Source organism: Oncorhynchus masou, chromosome 28 (genome assembly GCF_036934945.1).
Source record: "Oncorhynchus masou masou isolate Uvic2021 chromosome 28, UVic_Omas_1.1, whole genome shotgun sequence".
Taxonomy (NCBI): domain Eukaryota; kingdom Metazoa; phylum Chordata; class Actinopteri; order Salmoniformes; family Salmonidae; genus Oncorhynchus; species Oncorhynchus masou.
The window spans coordinates 62261686-62283467 of NC_088239.1; the positions used below are offsets into that span (position 1 = coordinate 62261686).

Sequence of the window (21782 nt, forward strand, 5' to 3'; positions counted from 1 at the left end):
CACTGTGTATCATCACCTTCCTCCCTCTCCCTCTGAAAGGTCCTCTCAGTTTTTGTTGGTATCTTTCTTTGACCTTAGTATTTCCCCAATTGAAGATTCACCTCCTGATCCTTTTGTCTGTCTTGTTCTTTTCTTCAATGATGTTTCCAATGACATCTTCCTCATCAGTCGCTTCTGTCCTCATCTCCTCTTTTGTCTCTCCCCATTTCTTTACCCTCTTCTCTTTCAATCTCTCCCAGTCTTTCTTCCTTCTCTCTATCTATTTGTTTCAGGCCCTCAGTTTCTTTCCACATTCTTTATTTTCTTGCTCAAATGCTGTTTTTCTACCTTTGCTTGTTTTGCCTTACTGTACTGCTCTTCCATTTCTTTGCACCAGAAGTGCTCTCTGTCTTTCTTTCTCTGACTTATTTTGTTTCTTTCTCTCTCATTTCTCTTCATCAATTTCCTGTTTTGCTCCCTTCCTACTTTCATTCTTTCTGTCTTGTAGGTCTACTCTCTTCTGTCCTCTTCATTGCTTTTTCTATCTCCTCTGTCTTTTCATTCGATCAAACCTCTCTTCGTCTTTCCTTCTTCTGCTCCTGTCTGAGTTTTTTTTCTCCTCTCCATCGCTCTCTATCTCCGACTGGTTTGGTATTGACAATCTCTGTTTTTCTTCCTTTTTCCTCTCCATCTCCCTCAATGATAAAAGTGATTCTCTTACAAAATATATGTCACGACTTCCGCCGAAGTCGGTTCCTCTCATTGTTCGGGCGGCGTTCGGCGGACGATGTCACCGGCCTTCTAGCCATCGCCGATCCACTTTTCATTTTCCATTTGTTTTGTCTTTGTCTTACACACCTGGTTTCAATTCCACAATTACTTGTTCATTATTTAACCCTCTGTTGCCCCATGTCTGTTTGTGAGTAATTGTTTGTATTTAGTACGGTTCGTTAACGTGGGCTCTCTTTTTGTATTGCTTTTGTATATGTTGAGTAAAGTACTTTTATTTACTCATATCTGCTGTCCTGCGCCTGACACCTCTACACACAGACCACATTACAATATAAGAGAAGTTCAGTGTTTCTTCCACTGAACTGACTATCTGAATCATAGATAATATATCTATGGACTGTATTCTGTTTGAACCAAAACCAGGGTTGGGTAGGTAAGTTACTTGCTAAATGTAATCTGTTACAGTTACAAGTGACCTGTCGAAAATTGTAATCAGCAACATAACTTTTGGATTACCCAAACACAATAACTTCTCTGATTTTCTTCCGTTAATTTTGGATTATTTCCCCTCAAGAGGCATTAGAAGAAGACAAAAAGGATCCATCAAATGCATTTGGTGTGTCATCATAGTGGTCTCTGACTTGTGATTATTCCACCCATAGAATTGATCATTCTCATTTTATGATTCCACCCACAGCAATGAAAACAGGTTGCAAGGAAAACACTTTTAGATAAACCAATTCAAATGAGGTTTAGGCCTACTAGCTATGATAGCCATTTCAATATGGCACATTTCATAAATGAAAAACCTATCAATCCACATACAATAGTACCACAATTATCTTTGTTTACTTGGCATTTGACATCATGCTTTCTCTTTGTCTCTCAGGGATAGAACATCCAGATCCTTACAATTGCCAGACAAAGTGTGCACATTGCTAGGTTTTTTAAAGTGAGCATAAAATACATTGAAAGATTATTAAAATTAATGTTTTAACAGTTGAGTATAATTCAAGGAAAGCAAATATCTACAGAAACTAAACAGGCAGCACATAATTGTGTTGCACACACATTGTAATCGTACATATACGAGCAGACCTTCACTCTGTACACACAGTGTTATACACAAATATGTTGCTGACAGAAGACAGATATGCCTCATTCTGAGGCACAGGCAGCAGGCTTATTTTTCTGCTCCTCGACACATGAATCATAAATCATGGCCCTCTTTCCCCTTTTACATTTTTTCTCTTGTCTAAACATACCTTCTTCAACTCCTTTTTTACCCTGTCTGCCCCCCCCTCTCTATCTCTCATTGCCCTCCTCTCTCCCCCTCCTTCTCTCCTGATCTACTTGTTGAGGTATTTGGGTACCGAGTGGTAGGCCAGCAGGATCTTGGAATCCTTGGGGCAGGTATAGCGGAACTCGTCCTGCTGGTAGGCCTTGGTCAGGTAGCGGGTCAGACCGGTCAGAGCCACAGGGATCTCAAAGTCACTACACACCACCTGTGGTGAGCAAGAGAGGGGGATAGGAAGTCAACATGACAGACACACACTGGACCACACTGAACAACATTTTCATCTGTTTACGAGTAGCACAGTGGTGCTAGTGGTACTTGCAGTCGTACAGACTAATAAAAAGCACAATATTCCCATTGCTTAAACCATAGCTACACATCTGAGTGCCTATAAATACTGTAAAAGGAATAGAATCTTGATTGAGATTGAGATGGTTCCAACAAAGAGGAGCAGACTAGAGGAAAGTACAATAGATGACACTGGCAAAGGTGATGTAGTCTAGGACTTCCTGGAATGCTTGATCTGATAACCTTGACTATATTGAGCTTGGGCAGCAGGTTGCAGTCAGCCAGACTGAGGGAGTTCCCGTCCAGATAGTGCCGTGATGACTGGGGGACGTCTGGGTTTTGGTCCAGCTCGTGTAGGTGTGGCGTCAGCAGGTACTGATCAAACTTCATCAGGCTCTTCAGGAGTTTCTTCTCAAGCACTGAAAGGCAGCAAAGCCTCATAAAAAAACAGAACTACTGTTTCAATGACTCATTCATCAACTTCTAAACAAGGAGGGGCTCTTACTATCGTTGAGTCCAGGGTTAGGGTTCTTGATGTATGCAGAGAACGTGGAAGATGTCATCTCCAGCACCGTTGGACTGAGAGGAATGTCATGTTCCCGAGCCCAGGTCTCGTCCATAAAACAGCCCTCCGCCCCAGAGTCTATCAAGGCACTGCAGGAAGCAGATGAACCGGGCCAGCGGAGATGGACCGGAAAGGTAGTGCGTGATCCAGAAGGAGAGGCCTGAGTAGTTGCGCTCACCAGTAGCCCTCCTCTTACTGATGAGCTCTGGCTTTTACTGGACATGAGGTGACAAAATGACCAGCGGAGCCGCAGTAGAGACAGAGGCGATTGGTGATTCTCCGTTCCTTCTCCTTGGCCGAGATGCGGATACCCCCAGCTGCATAGGCTCAGCATCCGAGCCGGCGGAGGAGGGTGGCAGTGATGCGGCAGGTGGCAGTGATGTGGAGAGGGGAGCAACGGAGAACGCGAGCTCCTTTCCACGAGCTCGGCGACGAAGATCAAACCGTCGCTCTATGCGAATAGCGAGAGCTATTAAGGAGTCCAGACTGGAAGGAACCTCCCGGGAGAGGATCTCATCCTTAACCTCGACGAGGAGACCCTCCAGAAAACGAGCGAGCAAAGCCGGCTCGTTCCAGTCACTAGAGGCAGCGAGAGTGCGAAACTCAATAGAATAATCCGTTATGGATCGATTCCCCTGACATAGGGAAGACAGGGCCCTGGAAGCCTCCTCCCCAAAAACAGAACGGTCAAAAACCCGTATCATCTCCTCCTTAAAGTCCTGATACTGGTTAATACACTCAGCCCTCGCCTCCCAGATTGCCGTGCCCCACTCACGCGCCCGTCCGGTAAGGAGAGAAATGACGTAGGCGATGCGGGCTGCGCTCCTGGAGTAAGTGTTGGGCTGGAGAGAGAACACCACATCACACTGAGTGAGGAATGAGCGGCACTCAGTGGGCTCCCCAGAGTAACACGGCGGGTTGTTGATCCTGGGCTCCGGAGACTCGGAAACCCTGGAAGTGGGCGGTGGATCGAGGTGGAGTTGGTGAACCTGTCTTGTGAGGTCGGAGACTTGGACGGCCAGGGTCTCAACGGCATGTCGAGCAGCAGACAATTCCTCCTCGTGACTGCCTAGCATCGCTCCCTGGATCTCGACGGCGGAGTGAAAAGGGTCCGGAGCCGCTGGGTCCATTCTTGGTCTGATTCTTCTGTTATGTACTTGAGTGAAGACCCAAAAGCGGTTTTAACAGAAAACAGAGTTCTTTAATGAAAAACAGGAATGGCATAAATCCTCTTCCAACGTAGTCAATGGAACAAAAAGAACGTTAGTATAATGCAGGATGCACCTGCCAGGCAGACTCCGACAGGATAGGACAAGGTGGAAGCAAACGAGACGACAGCTTGCTTCTGGCATCAAAAACACAAACAAGAATCAGACACTGAAAGTAGCAGGAACAGAGAGAGAAATAGAGACCTAATCAGAGGGGGAAGAGAGAACAGGTGGGAAAGAGTGAATGAGCTAGTTAGGGGAGATGTAGAACAGCTGAAGAATGAGAGACAGAGAAGGTAACCTAAAAAGACCAGCAGAGAGAGACAGAGTGAAGAGAAAGGACAGGAACAGACATAACAAGACATGACACTAGTTCAGAGTGGTTATCGTCTTCAGCTGATGAGGATGCAAAGTTAGGCTGGGGACCAGGTTTTCAGTGTGTTTTCTAGAAAGCTGTGAGTGCATCGACATAACCACAACAAGTAAGATCACACGTCTTTCGGATTCAAATTCCTTCATAAAAACATCTTCAAATGGAAACAACTGTGCTGAGCTCCAGCTAGCCATTTTTACAAATTGTCTCTAGAAAGACTGGCTAAAACTTTTACATGTGCAACTTTTGAAAAGTCCTCTGACATAACCGAAAAAGCTACTGTATCTGAAAACAATCTTCCCTACTAATAAGGTATGTGTTGGGTCAGTTGTGTAAAGTACTTAAGTAGTATTTTAATGTATTTTTACTTACATAGTTTTTGGGGGTATGTGTATTTTACTTTACAATTTATATTTTTTGACAACTTTTACTTTTACTTCCTAAAGGAAATATTGTACTTTTTACTCCATACAATTTCCCTGACACCCAAAAGTACATTTTGAATGCTTAGCAGGACAGGAAAATGCCAAGAGAACATCCCTGGTCATCCCTACTGCCTCTCATCTGGAGGACTCACTAAACACAAATGCATAATTTTATAATGATGTCTTAGTGTTGGAGATAGCCCCTGGCTATACGTAAAATTAAAAAACAAGAAAATGGTTCCAATCTGGCTTGCTTAATATAAGGAATGTTAAATAATGTATACTTTTACTTCTGATACTTAAGTATATTTGAGCAATTACATTTACTTTTGATACTTAAGTATATTTCAAACCGAGTACTTTTAGACTTTCACTCAAGTCATATTTTTCTGGGTGACTTTCACTTTTAATTGAGTAATTTCTATGTAATTTCTATGAGTGTATTTACTTTTACTCAAGTATAACAATCGGGTACTTTTCCCAGCACCATGTTGGGGTAATCATCACGTACGATGAAATACAGTCTCTGCTAACCTATTTGTCTTCATCACCAAAATGGCCACAGCAGAGCATTGTAAACACCAGCTCAATGTTAACCACTGTAAACACACAATGTATTACCACCAACACTGTAGATGGTAGAGAGAGTGTCCTAACAGCCCTCTGACTAACACGTCAAATCGTTTTTTTTACACGAACTTGCACTGTGATGGTCCCAACAATCCCCTCCTGCTTAGTAATAGTTTTTCTACAGTTTTTTTTATTGTATCACATTTGATTTGTGCATCTTGCTAAACTGAAAAACACAACATTTGACTGAGAAAAATAAGCAGGGAGGGACAAGATGATAAGAGAGAGAGAGCATAGTGCTGCTGTGCACACTGAGTACTTACATCCCGTTAAAGTTATCTTTCAATCATCAACACAGAGCATCACAGCCCTTTTCACCTCTGCCTTCTGTGGACACTTCAAGCAGGGTCCGCATCAACAGGAGCAGATAAGACAGGGACTTCACATCCACGGACCCACAGCCCACCTCCCAGGTTAATGGATAGAGAGGGACACAATTATTGTGCTGTCCATGGCATGTTGGAGAGGGAGGGAGTTTTTTAAACTATTTATTTTACTCTGTATTGTGAATTGGTTAGATTCCAGTTAAGATTCTAGTAATCTCAAGAGTGAGTGTGTCTCTCTGTTCCTGTGTCTCTCTGTTCCTGCTACTTTCAGTTACTCAGACTGCTTGTATCTGAGTCTTGTGGTCGGAACTACACAGACTGCTTGTCAGAGAGGTTGCATGTGTTACTTCTTGTCACTCTAATCTACTGTGCAAAAAAAAACTCAATTAATCCTTTACACTTGTGAGAATTGGCCTTTATTGATAGGGCTAAATTTAAATGTTTCTTACACAAGAAATATGAATTAGATAACCATGGTTTAGCAGCAATTGAAAGGGAACAGTTTCAAGAGTAAGGGGAATTATTAGTCAACAGTTCACCTGACACAAGGCTGAATCCAAACGTTTATTTGTTGATAACAACATCTGAAAATACTCTAACAGAAAGTGTTTTTTGTTTAAAATCTATTAATTATTTTAAATTAATGGCTATAAATCGATCTCTGAATGTGCTACCGTGTTGAAACCACTCCCTCATGCTGCACTACTGATTTTTAGTGCCCAGATTCAAACACTTTCAGATTTCACATCCTACATCAGACAGGCCCAGAAAAAATACTACTTTGTCCTTGGGTACCAGGGCTATCAATCAATGCAAGCCATTTCGATCTGCGGTATCCACAGATCAATTTATAAGCAAAAAAGGACGGTAGGACCCGATACCACGGTTTTCTCCAGTACACGGGAGGTGTAGGCAACACAGTGTGCTAGCTAGCTAACTAGCAACAACGGTTGACAGTGTCCTTCGCCTGTCTGCCCAATTGTCTCCAGTACACAGCAAACGGAAGGCGAGGCCTACACCATGTGCTATCTAACAAGCAAGCTAGCACATGGTGTCGCTAACTAACAAGCGAGCTAGTTAGCACATGGTGTCGCACCAGCCTCTTGCCACTGACCAACAAGGTACAGTGGGGCAAAAAAGTATTTAGTCAGCCACCAATTGTGCAAGTTCTCCCACTTAAAAAGATGATAGAGGCCTGTAATTTTCATCATAGGTACACTTCAACTATGACAGACAAAATGGTCTCCCTGCTTGTACCATCAAACCCCTGCAACTTATCCAGAATGCTGCAGCCCGCCTGGTTTTCAATGTTCCCAAGTTCTCTCATGCAACCCCGCTCCTCCACTGGCTTCCAGTTGAAGCTCGCATTCACGCCAAGACCATGGTGCTTACATACAGAACAGCAACTGCCCCTCCCCCTTCAGGATATGTTCAAACCCTACAGCCCAACCAGAGAACTCTGTTCTGCCACCTCAGGTCTTGGCCCTTACTTAGCCAGCACCTTACTTAGCCAGCACCCTCCCCCCTTCTAGCTCTGACTTTACTGATCGCTACGATATTAATGAAAAATGTGGAAATCCTACCTAGCTATCTGAAGATTAATGCACTATGGAGAATGGAGCATGGAGGGGATGGTGGCCGTTTTACAGGCTCCAAATCAATTGTGCTATTTTGTTTAACTTAATTTTTATATAATGTTGATGCTACCGTCTCTTATGACCGAAAATAGCTTCTGGATATCAGAACAGCGATTTCTCACCTTGAAGTGGGCAAATATTTTTTAATTGAATGAGTTTGACATGCAGTATATAATGATGCTTCCAGACAAGGATGAAAATCCTTGTCATTCGCATGAAGAAAATAAGGAAATACAAGTGGTGCAGATCAGGGTGCCTTGTGAGAATTTGTCAGCGAGTGGGTAACCCGCTTCTACCATCCGTACTATTGGCCAAAGTACAATCACTGGAGAATAAACTGGATGAGCTCCGTTCGAGACTATCCTACCAACGGGAAATGAAAAACTAATATCTTATGTTTCACGAGTCTGAATGACGACACAGATATTATACAGCTTGCTGGATTTTCCGTGCATCGGCAGGAAAGAACAGCTACTGTACGTCCGGTAAGACGAGGGGTGAGTTGTGTGTCTACTTGTCAATAACAGCTGGTGCACAATTATAATATTAAAGGAGTCTCGAGGTATTGCTCGCCTGAGGTAGAGTAACTCATGATAAGCTGTAGACCACACTATATTTTCGTAGCGGCCTATTTACCACCACAAACCGATGCTGGCACTAAGACCACACTGAACAAGCTGTATAAGGCCATAAGCAAACAAGAAAATGCTCATCCAGAATTTCCGCTTCTATTGGCCGGGGATTTGACCTAATTTCTACCAGAATATCACTTGTGCAACCAGAGGGAAAAACTCCAGACCACCTTTACTTCACACACAGAGATGCGTACAAAGCACTCCCTCGCCATCGATTTGGCAAATCTGACCATAATTCTAACTTCCTGCTTACGAGTAAAAACTAAAGCAGGAAGTACCAGTGACTCACTCAATAGGGAAGTGGTCAGATGATGCGGATGCTACGTTGCAGGGCTGTTGGTTAGCACAGACTGGAATATGTTCCGTGATTCATCCAATAGCATTGAGGAGTATACCATCTTAGTCACTGGCTTCATCAATAAGTGCATCGACGACGTCATCCCCACAGTGACCGTACGTACATATCCCAACCAGAAGCCATGGATTACAGGTAACATCCACCCCAAGCTAATGGCTAGAGCTGCCGCCTCTTGGCGGGACACTAATCCGGACGCTTATAAGATATCCTGCTATGCCCAGGCAAATCATCAATACAGGACAAAGATTGAATCCTACTACACCAGCTCAGATGCTCGACGGATGTGGCAGGGCTTGCATACTTTTACGGACTATAAAGGGAAACCCAGCCGCAAGCTAATCAGTTACGCGAGCCTACCAGATGGGCAAAATGGCTTTTATGCTTGCTTGAAGGCAAGCAACACTGAAGCATGTGTGACGACCCTCCCACTCCGTCTGCTGTATTCTGTTTGTTCTTGTTGCAACTTGAGCTTTGCACGCTCCATATCTTGTTTAAATGCCAATTCCTTTTCATATTTTATACGATCATGCTCTAGCTTCTCACGATCATGCTCCAGCTGTAACAGAAGCAGTTCTTTCTGCTGTTCAAAAAGAAGGCTACTAGGACTAACCGATGGAATGGCCATTGTAACATTACTGGGAGACGACCAATCCTCAGCAGAGGCTGGCCCAGTGGTAACTTCAAGAATACCACTCTCCATCAGATTGGCCTTCAATATCAACCTAATATAATTTTTTAGACGTTTATCACTAATCTCAACCTTGTAGTGTTCCGCGACCTTCAACAGCTGTTCTTTAGTACCTAAATCTAACAATCCCTCCGATGGAGAGCGAATGAACTCATCTACATAAGACGCCATGACGCTCTTCCCTTCTGCTGAGCAAACCAGACTACAACCCGAGAATTGACAATCACCCTGAGCACCACAGAAGAGAGATGAGATATGGAGCTTCCCCAAAACCTACAATAACTCAACCCTAGTCTTCGTGCAGATTTGCGGTGGGAATTTACGCACTGTAGCCCGCTGGCAAGGAAAAACTCCCCAGCATGCTGGTAAATTCCACCAAGCCACGGATGTGCCCCCGAGACAACTGCTCAGTCCACAGACACCACACAAAAATAACAAACATTAACCATGCCCAACACATTCCAAAAAATGAAACACGTCGCTAAACCTATCAGGGAAAAAGGCTATAGCTCCAGGTAGCAAGTTCCACTACCCTACCCAAATCTCCCACTGAGGTACACAGCCGATTACTCACCTCAGACTGACGTCCCAACAGAAAGTAGAACAAGAGTTCAGGCTAAGCAGGGCCTGGAAACTAACCATTATACTCTCTCCAACACAGCACACAAACAAAATAACAAAGGCAACCAATACTGGGCCTATCACACGCAAACAAAATATGCAAACCAAACACGTACCTCCACGGCCTCCCAAACCAATAGTTCAAAAGATCCCGGACGAGCCCCAACTTTATCATAACTGGCACTGTCATGTACACTAAGAGCTGAATATGCTTCCTGCGCCTTACCAGTCAGCACACACTGCAACATTAAAGTGCGGTCAGAATCAGGCCAACTCCTAGCGTCAGCAACCCGCTCAAACAACGAAAAGAATGTCTCGGGGTCCCTTTCATTAAACTGAGGCAATAACCGTAAGTTCCCAACAATATCAAATGTCTCTGGGGCACGACCAAAAACGGAACTACCCCTAGGTAAATCTGGGTCACCTTCCCAAAACAAACTCTCCCCTGAGATCTTTCCTTCCCTAACCAACTCTATACGTTCTCCAGGATGACTGGAAGTCTCCCGAGCCTCCTCAGTCCCTATTATCGTATGTATGTGATTTCCGGCAACGGCTGTACGCCGCTGGTGAAATGGCTAAAGAGAAGTTATCATCTGCACAGGAGAGGATGAAGGGCATATTTGATCGCCGAACTGAGCCTCGTCACTTTAGTCCAGGTGACCAGGTTCTTGCTCTGCTGCCAATTGTTGGTTCTCCTTTACAAGCTAAGTTTCAAGGTCCATATACAGTGGTGCGCCAGTACACTGAGCAAAATTATCTAGTTGCCACTCCAGAACGGAGGAAAGCACACCAGCTGTGCCATGTAAATCTGTTAAAACCCTATTATGCACGTTCCTCTGAGACTGAACAGTGGGATTCTACAGAGCACGGTAAACCTGTTCTTTTGGCTGATACAGTTGTTTCCTTGGGTTCTTGTCGTGCTAGATCTGGGCATGAGGAGGAAGATGTTCCTGGTCCTGACGATTGTATATTGCAGGGTAGATTAAAAAATTCAGAAACACTGGATATTTTAGACAGTCTTCTCACTCACCTACCTGATGATGGGCGTGAAGAGATGGTTGGTCTGATTCAGAGCTTTCCAGGTTTATTTTCAGATACACCTACACGTACAAACTTAATAGAACATGATATTGACATTGGAGGTGCTGACCCCATTCGTCAGCGGTTCTATAGAGTTTCTTCAGAGAAACTACGTTGTCTGGATGCTGAGGTCAAGTACATGCTGGAGAGTAAGATAGCAGAGCCTTCTTTCTCCAGTTGGGCTTCTCCCTGTATCTTGGTCAGTAAACCGGATGGAACAAACCGATTTTGTACGGACTACCGTAAGGTAAATAGTGTCACAAAGCCAGATTCATTTCCTCTTCCTCGAATGGAGGACTGTGTTGATCAAGTCGGTGCAGCTACGTTTGTGAGCAAATTTGACCTGTTAAAAGGCTATTGGCAGGTGCCACTGACGAGTAGGGCACGTGAAATCTCTGCCTTTATTACAGCCTTTGGTCTGTACTCGTATTCGGTTATGAGTTTCGGTTTGCGCAATGGACCTGCCACTTTTCAGCGACTTATGAACAGGGTTGTCGCCGGTCTGACCGGGTGCGCTGTTTATTTGGACGATGTAGTGCTATATGCAGATACTTGGGAAGAACATCTGTCCCGTATTCAAGCCTTGTTCGAACGTCTGGCTGCGGGTCGCCTCACAATCAATCTGGCTAAATGTGAGTTTGCTCAGGCGACCGTTACATACCTTGGAAAAGTGGTTGGGCAGGGGGAAGTGCGTCCTGTTCGGGCTAAAGTGGTGGCTATTGATGCTTTTCCACCACCAACTACTAAAAAGGAACTAATGCGTTTCTTGGGCATGATTGGTTATTACCGTAGTTTTTGTAGTAACTTCTCCACTGTGGTCGCTCCCTTGACAGATCTGCTGAAAGCTAAGGCTGTTTATGTGTGGTCTACTCGTTGTCAACACGCTTTTGAAGATGTAAAGAGGTTGCTTACCTCAACTCCGGTGCTGGCTGCTCCTCGCATGGATTTGTCATTTACCTTGCAGGTGGATGCTAGTCATGTGGGGGCAGGTGCAGTTTTGCTGCAAGCAGATGTGTCTGGGATTGAGAGGCCTGTTAGTTTCTTTTCTAAAAAGTTTAACGATTATCAGTTGAATTATTCAGTTATTGAAAAGGAAGCGCTAGCACTCATTTGGGCGCTACAACACTTCGAAGTGTATGTCGGGTCGGGGTAGTACCTATTGTGGTCTACACCGACCATAACCCCCTCACTTTTTTGAGGTCCATGATGTGTCCAAACCAGAGGATAATGAGATGGTGTTTATTTTTACAATCATTCCATCTCGATGTGCGCCACATCCGGGGAACTGAAAACGTGATTGCTGATGCTCTCTCTCGTGCGCCCTGTTCCTAAATGTTTACGTGACTGACCATTGTTACGTATTGTCATGTTCTCTCTGTCCTGTCTGCTCCCGCCTGGTCTTGTGTTCTTCTTTCCTCTTAAATGTTGCTTCCTGTGTGAAGGTTGCTGAGGTCTGTGGAGGAGGTTGGCTAGGGTGAACACATAGACCCTCATCAATTTGTGGTGCAGAAGCTGTGTCAATTTGGAACTTAGAGGCTGGTATTTTCTTCCGGGGTCCTTGTTGGTCCCCGGTTTTAATGGGGGGAATGTGAACCCTCCCACTCCGTCTGCTGTATTCTGTTTGTTCTTGTTTCCTTATTAGGATGCCGGTGGGCGGAGTTGGGGAGGGTCGTCAGCTACATGGGAAACACCTGGGCCAGGTGTGTCCCAGGATAAATAGACCTCCTCTACATTCATGGAGGAGACTCTCTCCATGCAGACACCATTGTAGATTGTGTTGTGGTTCTTGGTGGTCTTTTGTTTATTTGCTTTGGCACCTTTTAACAACCTGCATTATCACATTCATGCATGCAAAACACTCACTTACACTGCTGATTACTGATTACACACACCATTGTATATTATACTTAGTTACTTATTTAATAAATATACATACATTGCTACTCCTTATCTCCACGTTGTCTCCCTTTGTTACGGGCTTTGAGCCGGTTCGTGACACATGCATGAGAGCACCAGCTGTTCCGGACAACTGTGTGATCACCCTCTCCCTAGCCGATGTGAGCAAGACCTTGAAACACATCAACATTCCCAAGGCTGCGGGGCCAGACGGATTACCAGGACGTGTACTCAGAGCATGCGCGGACCAACTGACAAGTGTCTTCACTGACATTTTCAACCTCTCACTGACCGAGTCTGTAATACATACGTGTCAAGCAGACCACCAGACATGAGCAAAACAAAGGAGATGATCGTGGACTACAGGAAAAGAAGGGCCGAACACGCCCCCATTCACATCGATGGGGCTGTAGCGTCGCAGGATGAGAGTTTCAAGTTCATTGGTGTCCACATCACCAACAAACTATTATGGTCCAAACACACCAAGAAAGTTGAAGAGAGCACAACAATGCCTTTTCACCCTCAGGGAGACAGAGATTTGGCATGGGCCTCCAGTTCCTCAAAAAGTTCTACAGCTGCACCATCGAGGACATTCTGAATGGTTGCATCACCGCCTGGTATGGCAACTGCTCGGCATCCGACAGTAAGGCGCTACAGAGGGTAGTGCGTATGGCCCAGTACATCACTGGGGCAAAGCTTCCTGACATCCAGGACCTACAGACCTATAGGCGGTGTCAGAGGAAGGCCCATAAAATAGTCAGACTCCAGTCACAAGTCATAGACTGTTCTCTCTGCTACTGCACAGCAAGTGGAACTGAAGTGCAAAGTCTAGGTCCAAAAGGCTCATTAACAGCTTCTACACCCAAGCCTTAAGACTGCTGAACAATTAATCAAATTGCCACCTGGATAATTTGCATCGACCCCCCTTTAATTTTTACACTGCTGCTATTCGCTGTTCGTTATCTATGCATAGTCACTTTACCCCTACCTACATGTACAAATTACCCCGACTAACCTGTACCCCCGCACATTGCCTCGGTACCGGTACCCCCAGTATATAACCTCATTATTGTTATTTTATTGTGTTACTTTTGAAATGTTTTACTTTATTTAGTAAATATTTTCTTAACTTTATTATCTTCAAACTGCATTGTTGGTTAAGGGCTTGGAAGTAAGCATTTCACTCTAAGGTCTACACCTGTTTTATTAGGCGCATGTGACAAATACAATTTCATTTGATTTAACTTTAAGTCGCTCTGGATAAGAGCGTATGCTAAATGATTATAATGTAAATGGAATTGTCATGCTGAAACAGGAAAGGGCCTTCCCCAGACTGTTGCCACATAGTTGGAAGCACAGCATCATCTAGAATGCAATTTTATGCTGTAGGAAAGGAAAGTTGCCTCTTCTGCAGAGGATAAGTTCATTAGAGTTACCAACCTCAGAAATCAGTAATTAACTGCACCTCAGATTGCACCTCACAGAGTTCAAGTAACAGACTACTTCCTACTGCTTGAACTATGTTGTTGATGTAAATTGAGAAGGGCATGGGGCCTAGGGTGAGCCTTGTGGTACTCCCTTGGTTACAGGTAGTGGCTGAGACAGCAGATGTTCTGACTTTGTTTTAAATTTAAGGGGTGGATCAGCTTTTTGTGTAAAGATTGTTGCTTCCATCAATGTAATTGCCTGCATCAATTCCAATCTCCCATATATTCTTGGGGTAAACACACACACACACACACACACACACACACACACACACACACACACAGTTGAAGTCGGAAGTTTACAAAAAGCCAAATACATTTAATCTTGATACTCCCCATCCCGGATCCGGGATCGTGAATAAAGCCTCAGGCTCATTAGCATAACGCAACGTTAACGATTTCTGAAAATCGCAAATAAAATGAAAATAATGCACCTGCTCTCAAGCTTAGCCTTTTCTTAACAACACTGTCATCTCAGATTTTCAAAATATGCTTTTGAACCATAGCAAATCATTAATTTGTGTAAGAGTATGCTAAGCTAGCTTAGCATTTTGAGTAGCATTTAGCATGCAACATTTTCACAAAAACCAGATAACCAAATAAATAAAATCATTTACCTTTGAAGAGCTTCAGATGTTTTCAATGAGGAGACTCTCAGTTACATAGCAAATGTTCAGTTTTTCCTGAAAGAATCTTTGTGTAGGAGAAATCGCTCCGTTTTGTACATCACATTTGGCTACCGAAACGAACCAAAAATTCAGTCACCAAAATGTCAAACTTTTTCCGAATTAACTCCATAATATCGACCGAAACATGGCAAACGTTGTTTAGAATCAATCCTCAAGGTGTTTTTTCACATATCTCTTCATTGATATGCAGTTCGTGGAAGCCTGCTTTCCCCTCAGAATCGCATGGAAAAATACCAGCAGCTGAAAAAGACGCACCAATTTCGACGGAGGACACCGGGCGGACACCTGGAAAATGTAGTCTCTTATGGTCAATCTTCCAATGATATGCCTACAAATATGTCACAATGCTGCAGACACCTTGGGGAAACGACAGAAAGGGCAGGCTCATTCCTCTCGCATTCACAGCCATATAAGGAGACAATGGAAAACGGAGCCTCAAAAATCCTGCTGGTTTCCTGGTTGCCGTTTCATCTTGGTTTTGCCTGTAGCTCCCGTTCTAGAGCACCCACAGACAATATCTTTGCAGTACTGGAAAATTCAGAGTGTTTTCTTTCCAAAGCTATCAATTATATGCATAGTCGAGCATCTTTTTGTGACAAAATATCTTGTTTAAAAACGGGAACGTTTTTCATCCAAAAATGAAATTGCGCCCCCAGAGTTTCAAGAGGTTAAACTCAGTTTTTCACAATTCCTGACATTTAACCATAGAACAATTCCCTGTTTTAGGTCAGTTAGGATCACCACTTTACTTTAAGAATGTGAAGTGTCAGATCAATAGTAGAGAGAATTATTGATTTCAGCTTTTATTTATTTCATCACATTCCCAGTGGGTCTGTAGTTTACATACACTCAATTAGTATTTCGTAGCATTGCCTTAAACAATTTAAACTTGGGTCAAATTTTTCAGGTAGCCTTCCACAGGTTTCCCACAATCAGTTGGGGGAATTTTGGCCCATTCCTCCTGACAGAGCTGGTGTAACTGAGTCAGGTTTGTAGTGCTCCTTGCTCTCACACGCTTTTTCAGTTCTGCCCACAAATTTTCTATAGTATTGAGGTCAGGGCTTTGTGATGGCCACTCCAATACCTTGACTTTGTTGTCCTTAAGCCATTCTGCCACAACTTTGTAAGTATGCTTGGGGTCATTGTCCATTTGGAAGACCCATTTGCGACCAAGCTTTAACTTCCTGACTGATGTCTTGAGATGTTCCTTCAATAAATCCACATAATTGTCCTCCCTCATGATGCCCCTCATGATGCCGTCTATTTTGTGAAGTGCACCAGTATCTCCTGCAGCAATGCACCCCCACAACATGATGCTGCCACCCCCGTGCTTCACGGTTGGGATGGTGTTCTTTGGCTTGCAAGCATCCCCCTTTCTCCTCCAAACATAACGATGGTCATTATGGCCAAACAGTTCTATTTTTGTTTCATCAGACCAGAGGACATTTCTCCAAAAAGTACGATCTTTGTCCCCATGTGCAGTTGCAAACCGTAATCTGGCTTTTTTATGGCAGTTTTGGATCAGTGGCTTCTTCCTTGCTGAGCGGCCTTTCAGGTTATGTCGATTTAGGACTTGTTTTACTGTGGATATAGATAATTTTGTACCTGTTTCCTCCAGCATCTTCACAAGGTCCTTTGCTGGTCATTTATGAACATTTGAACATCTTGGCCATGTTCTGTTATAATCTCCACCCGGCACAGCCAGAAGAGGACTGGCCACCCCACATATGCTCTCTCTAATTCTCTCTCTCGGAGGACCTGAGCCCTATGACCATGCGCCAGGACTACCTGACATGATGACTCCTTGCTGTCCCCAGTCCACCTGGCCGTGCTGCTGCTCCAGTTTCAACTGTTCTGCCTTATTATTATTCGACCATGCTGGTCATTTATGAACATTTGAACATCTTGGCCATGTTCTGTTATAATCTCCACCCGGCACAGCCAGAAGAGGACTGGCCACCCCACATAGCCTGGTTCCTCTCTAGGTTTCTTCCTAGGTTTTGGCCTTTCTAGGGAGTTTTTCCTAACCACTGTGCTTCTACACCTGCATTGCTTGTTGTTTGGGGTTTTAGGCTGGGTTTCTGTACAGCACTTTGAGATATCAGCTGATGTACGAAGGGCTATATAAATAAATTTGATTTGATTCTGGGATTAATTTGCACTTTTCGCACCAAGGTACGTTAATCTGAGCAATATGGCTGCTGCGTGGTCCCATGGTGTTTATACTTGCGTACTATATACTTGCGTACATCTGTTTGTACAGATGAACGTGGTACCTTCAGGCGTTTGGAAATTGCTCCCAAGGTTGAACCAGACTTGTGGAGGTCTACAATTTTTCTTCTGAGGTCTTGGCTGATTTCTTTTGATTTTGCCATGATGTCAAGCAATGAGTCACTGAGTTTGAAGGTAGGTCTTGAAATACATCCACAGGTACACCTCCAATTGACACAAATCATGTCAATTAGCCAATCAGAAGCTTCTAAAGCCATGATATCATTTTCTGGAATTTTCCAAGCTGTTTAAAGGCACAGTCAACTTTGTGTATGTAAACTTCCGACCCACTGGAATTGTGATACAGTGAATTATTAGTGAAATAATCTTTCTGTAAATAATTGTTGGAAAGATTACTTGTGTCATGCACAAAGTAGATGTCCTCACTGAAATGGCAAAACTATAGTTTGTTAACAAGAAATTTGTGCAGTGGTTGAAAAACGAGTTTAATGACTTCAACCTAAGTGTATGTAAACTTCAAATTCAACTGTATGTATACATAAACATTCATACATATACATACTTTCCTTAGAATATACCTTTATTATTCCCTACCACCCCTCCCCAATTGGAGTAAACTAATAAACAACAGCACTTATGCTTCTACCTTCAGTTTATACATATTAAATACATTTTACAGACACAAATTATTTTAGTCCTTCCTCTATTTTCCATCCAGTTTGGTTTCTATTTGTAACTGTGCTATTTCACAAAATTTCTGAACCTATATACATTTTACAAACCCTGTATGTTTTTACATTGGTTATCTTGTTGTTATTAGTCCCATCCTTCAGCTCCATTGAACCCCTCCTATCTATCTCTTAAAATTAACATCATCTATTTTGGATTTCTATTTGCCATATATTTTTCAACTGTGCTGTGATGCTTCACAATAGTACTGAACCTTTTATTCTCATGGCTTCTACAGATTGTAAATTAAAGAAGCAATAATAATTATTGATTGACTATGACTTTCCAGATCACCCAGTTTTGCTATCTGCAGAGTTAGATCTAGGTAAATGTTGCAGTTCTTTAGCTGTTCCTGGACCTGTGACAAAAAACAAGCTACATGTGGACAGTACCAAAATAAATGATCTAATGACTCTGCCTCCTCACAGCAAAATCTGCAGAGCTGATGTTCTGACTTTATACATTGCACTCTTTGAGAGAGGTAGTTAGCAAACCAGGCCAAAGACCCCTCAGAGACACCAACACTCCTTAGCCAGCCCACAAGAATGGAATTGTCTACTGTATCAAAAGCTTTGGCCAAGTACAATAAAAATAGCAGCACAACATTGCTTAGAATCAAGGGCAATGGTGACATCATTTAGGACCTTTAAGACTGCAGTGACAAATCCTTAACCTGAGCGGAAACCAGATTGCATACACCTGACACAAAGATCAATAGTGATGCAGTCAATCTCTCATCAACTTTGAGCCAGGAGAGATTGACATGCATGGCATTGACATTCGCACTCCATGTACATCTAAGTGCAATATATGTGCTGCTCCATTTTGGACAAATGCAATTTGCCCTTTTTTGCCACACCTGACCACACAACTGGACAGTAGTTCAGGTGACAAAACTATGGCCTGTGGGACCTGATTGATTGACTGAGATATCAATAAATCAGAGCAATGCCTTATCATGGACAGACCTCTTCCCATTACAGTAACCATTGAGTCTATATGTTTTCACAATGATAGCTTGCAATCTAAGGTGACACCCAGCAGTTTAGTCTCTTCAAATGACTCAATAGCCAGATTATTCAATAATAGATCCAGATGAGGCTTAGGGTTGAGCGAGTGACTTGTCCCTAGAGATGCTTTTCATCTTTGAGATATTTAGCAGCAGCCCATTGCTAGTTACTCATTCTAAAACTGACTGGAGCTCCATGTTAAAGGTGTCAGTTATTTATTTTACTGTTGCAGTGGGAGGTTATTAGTAAAAAATAATGGCCCAAGCCGGCTGCCCTGCAGTACATCATACTCAACAAAATAATTTGCATGGAAGAAAACCCTCTGTGTTCTATTGGATAGGTAACTGCCCATCCATGATAAGGCAGAGGATATTAATCCATAGTACAAAAGAAGTCTAACAAAACAGCTCCCACAATCTTATCAATTTCTTTCAGCCAATCAGTCATTTGTGCCAGTAACGAGCATGTTGAGTGCCCTTCCCTATAAGCATGCTGAAAGTCCATTAATTTGTTTTCTGTAAAATAACATTGTATTTGGTGACATGGGGACAAGCACAGAGTTGAGAAGGATAGACAACCACATTACAGGAAGTCAAACGTAACACGCAACACAACCAAAATAAGAATGACAAAGCATGTTTAGCAGTAGCAAACAAACTCAATCTCCAACTGATCAGTCCTATCTTTGACCAAACTACTCCCAACATGTAAATTGAGATGGTAGAGATGGTGACATACAAACAAGTATGGACATCAAGCTGTTAAAAGGAGATGCATACCGTAGCTATTATCATTCAGCCATTTATAACTTTAAAATCAACCGCTCCCTGTGTGTCTAATAATACCATGGGATGGATGGATGGTGTTCCAATAAAATACGTGATAAGGCCAGTGGGCTACTGAGCACAGATACAGGCTGGTCTAATAGCCTAGAAGTAACATAGTAAACGCTAATCCTGGACATTCAAATCAGTATGATATGTTAAGTTTGGTATGAATACATAAGACAAAAGGAGGGTGGTTGGTAGGGTGTATGATGTGAATATCTAGCAACCCAAAGGTTGTGCATTCTAATCTCAAGGACAACTTTAGCATTTTAGCAAATTAGCAACTACTTAGCATGTTAGTTAACCCTTCCCCTAACTTTAATCCCTAACCCAGCTAACATTAGTCAAAACAAATTGTAATTCGTAACATACGTATTTGCACATTTGTAATTGTATGTAATTGATGTAATTCGTAACATAGCCGATCATACAAATTAATACGAAATGTAACAATTTGAATGTCTCAGATTTTTGTTTACTATGTTATGTTTACCCCTGAGTCAAGGCTAACGGAAACTCAATCATGTTTTCTCTGCTCATTTTCCTATAGTGACAGAACCCTGATGACAAACAAGGGTCCAGCTCTACCATGAAATCCCGCTCATTTTGCCTCAGGCTCTTCCTCATCTGCCTGGCCGCTCTACTGTTCATTCTGGTGGGACAGGGGAGAAAGGGTGGGTGGGGTCCAAACTCTGACAGACGCCACAACAACATCACCATCCTGCTGTGGCACTGGCCCTTTGGCCCCTCCTACAATTTGGAGGGAGACGTGTGCTGGAACCGGTACCGGATCCCTGACTGCCGCCTGGTGGACCAGCGCTCTCTCTACCCCAGTGCTGACCTGGTGGTCTTCCACCACAGAGAGCTGATGAACGGCCAGGAGCGGCTGCCCCTCCACCTTCACCGGCCAAGGCACCAGAAGTGGGTCTGGCTCTCTCTGGAGTCCCCTGACAACAGCAGATACCTGAAGCCCTTCAATAACGTGTTCAACTGGACCATGTCCTACCGCCGCGATGCCGATATCACCATGCCCTATGGTAAGCTGCTGCCGAAGGACTGTGATACTGGTAATGATAGCAGCACAGAAGACATCATTCCCAAAAATAAGTCCATTCTGGCCTGCTGGGTTGTTAGTCACTATGAGCCTCAGCACAGAAGGAGCTTGGTGTACAAGAGCCTGAAAAGAAGCATCCCAGTGGAGGTGTATGGTCGCTTGAGAGGGAGTGTTTTGGCCTCCATCAACCTGCTGCCCACCATCTCAAGCTGCTACTTCTACCTGTCCTTCGAGAACTCCATCTCCAAGGATTACATCACTGAGAAGCTCTGGCGGAACGCTTACCAGGCAGGGGCGGTGCCTGTGGTTCTGGGTCCACCTCCAGATGACTACATAGCCGTGGCGCCACCCAACTCCTTCATCCACGTTGAGGACTTTCCATCCACCAAGGAGCTGGGGAACTATCTCCGCCAGCTACAACTGGACAAGGAGAGATATGCTGGGTACTTTGCGTGGCGGCACAGCTATCAGGTGAAAGTGTATACAGACTGGAGGGAGAGGCTGTGTAGCATCTGCCCCCAGTATCACAGCCTGCCTGCTCAGAAGGTTTACCATGACCTGGAAGCCTGGGTAAGGAAGTGAAACCACGCTCATGGTTCACTTTGGCAGCTCCTCAGACTTTCTGCATCCTAAATAGCACCCTTTTCACTATACAGGTCCTTACATTTGACCAGGGCTCATAGGGTCTGGTCAAAAGTAGCGCACTATACAAGGGGAGTGACATTTAGGACACCTTTTAAAAATGTGAAGGTGGTCTTATCTAGGACCAGCTCTTTTCACATACATGGACATTTCAGCAATAAACCACCTCCCCACACAACTTATGTGTGAGAAACGGAAAGTGGTTGAGCATTTATGGGTGATCTGTGTTACACATGCAGCATTTACATACACAATAGCATATTCACCAATTGTTGTTATGACACAGGTTGGCATGGAAAATAAAATATTTAATTGTGTGGTGCAAAAGTTACAAGTAACATCTTATGGTTGCCCCGGAGAAATAGCCAGAGTTT

At 43.6% G+C, this 21782-nt stretch overlaps 2 protein-coding genes across 4 annotated transcripts; one reads left to right on the top strand and one right to left on the bottom strand.

Moving 5' to 3' along the window:
- Positions 1-1335: 1335 nt before the first annotated feature.
- LOC135518035 (chloride intracellular channel protein 4-like) lies at positions 1336-6088 on the bottom strand. Of its 2 annotated transcripts, XM_064942865.1 has the most exons (3): positions 2802-3137; positions 2540-2715; positions 1336-2216 (listed from the first exon to the last, which is right to left on the bottom strand). In XM_064942865.1, exons 1-3 carry the CDS (start codon positions 3082-3084, stop codon positions 2061-2063), a joined length of 615 nt encoding a protein of 204 aa, XP_064798937.1. In that variant the 5' UTR covers positions 3085-3137; the 3' UTR covers positions 1336-2060. The 2 variants fall into 2 exon arrangements, 1 of the variants encoding a protein (XP_064798937.1); XR_010452107.1 differs by lacking the exons at positions 2540-2715; positions 2802-3137 and adding an exon at positions 5761-6088 and having other exon boundaries at positions 2133-2216.
- Positions 4428-21768, top strand: LOC135518033 (alpha-(1,3)-fucosyltransferase 7-like). Of its 2 annotated transcripts, none has more exons than XM_064942863.1 (2): positions 4428-4551; positions 20263-21768. In XM_064942863.1, the coding sequence occupies exon 2, from the start codon at positions 20302-20304 to the stop codon at positions 21346-21348; it is 1047 nt and encodes a 348-aa protein (XP_064798935.1). In that variant the 5' UTR covers positions 4428-4551; positions 20263-20301; the 3' UTR covers positions 21349-21768. The 2 variants fall into 2 exon arrangements, with proteins under 2 accessions (XP_064798935.1, XP_064798933.1); XM_064942861.1 differs by having other exon boundaries at positions 4429-4754.
- Positions 21769-21782: the final 14 nt, after the last annotated feature.

Coding starts and splice junctions, on each gene's coding strand:
- LOC135518033 (XM_064942863.1), top strand. CDS start 20,302: ATGAAATCCCGCTCATTTTGCCTCAGGCTCTTCCTCATCTGCCTGGCC.
- LOC135518035 (XM_064942865.1), bottom strand. CDS start 3,084: ATGTCCAGTAAAAGCCAGAGCTCATCAGTAAGAGGAGGGCTACTGGTG. Junction 2,716..2,801: donor TAACCCTGGACTCAACGATA/GTAAGAGCCCCT, acceptor GCTGCCTTTCAG/TGCTTGAGAAGAAACTCCTG. Junction 2,217..2,539: donor CCAAGCTCAATATAGTCAAG/GTTATCAGATCA, acceptor TGCTCACCACAG/GTGGTGTGTAGTGACTTTGA.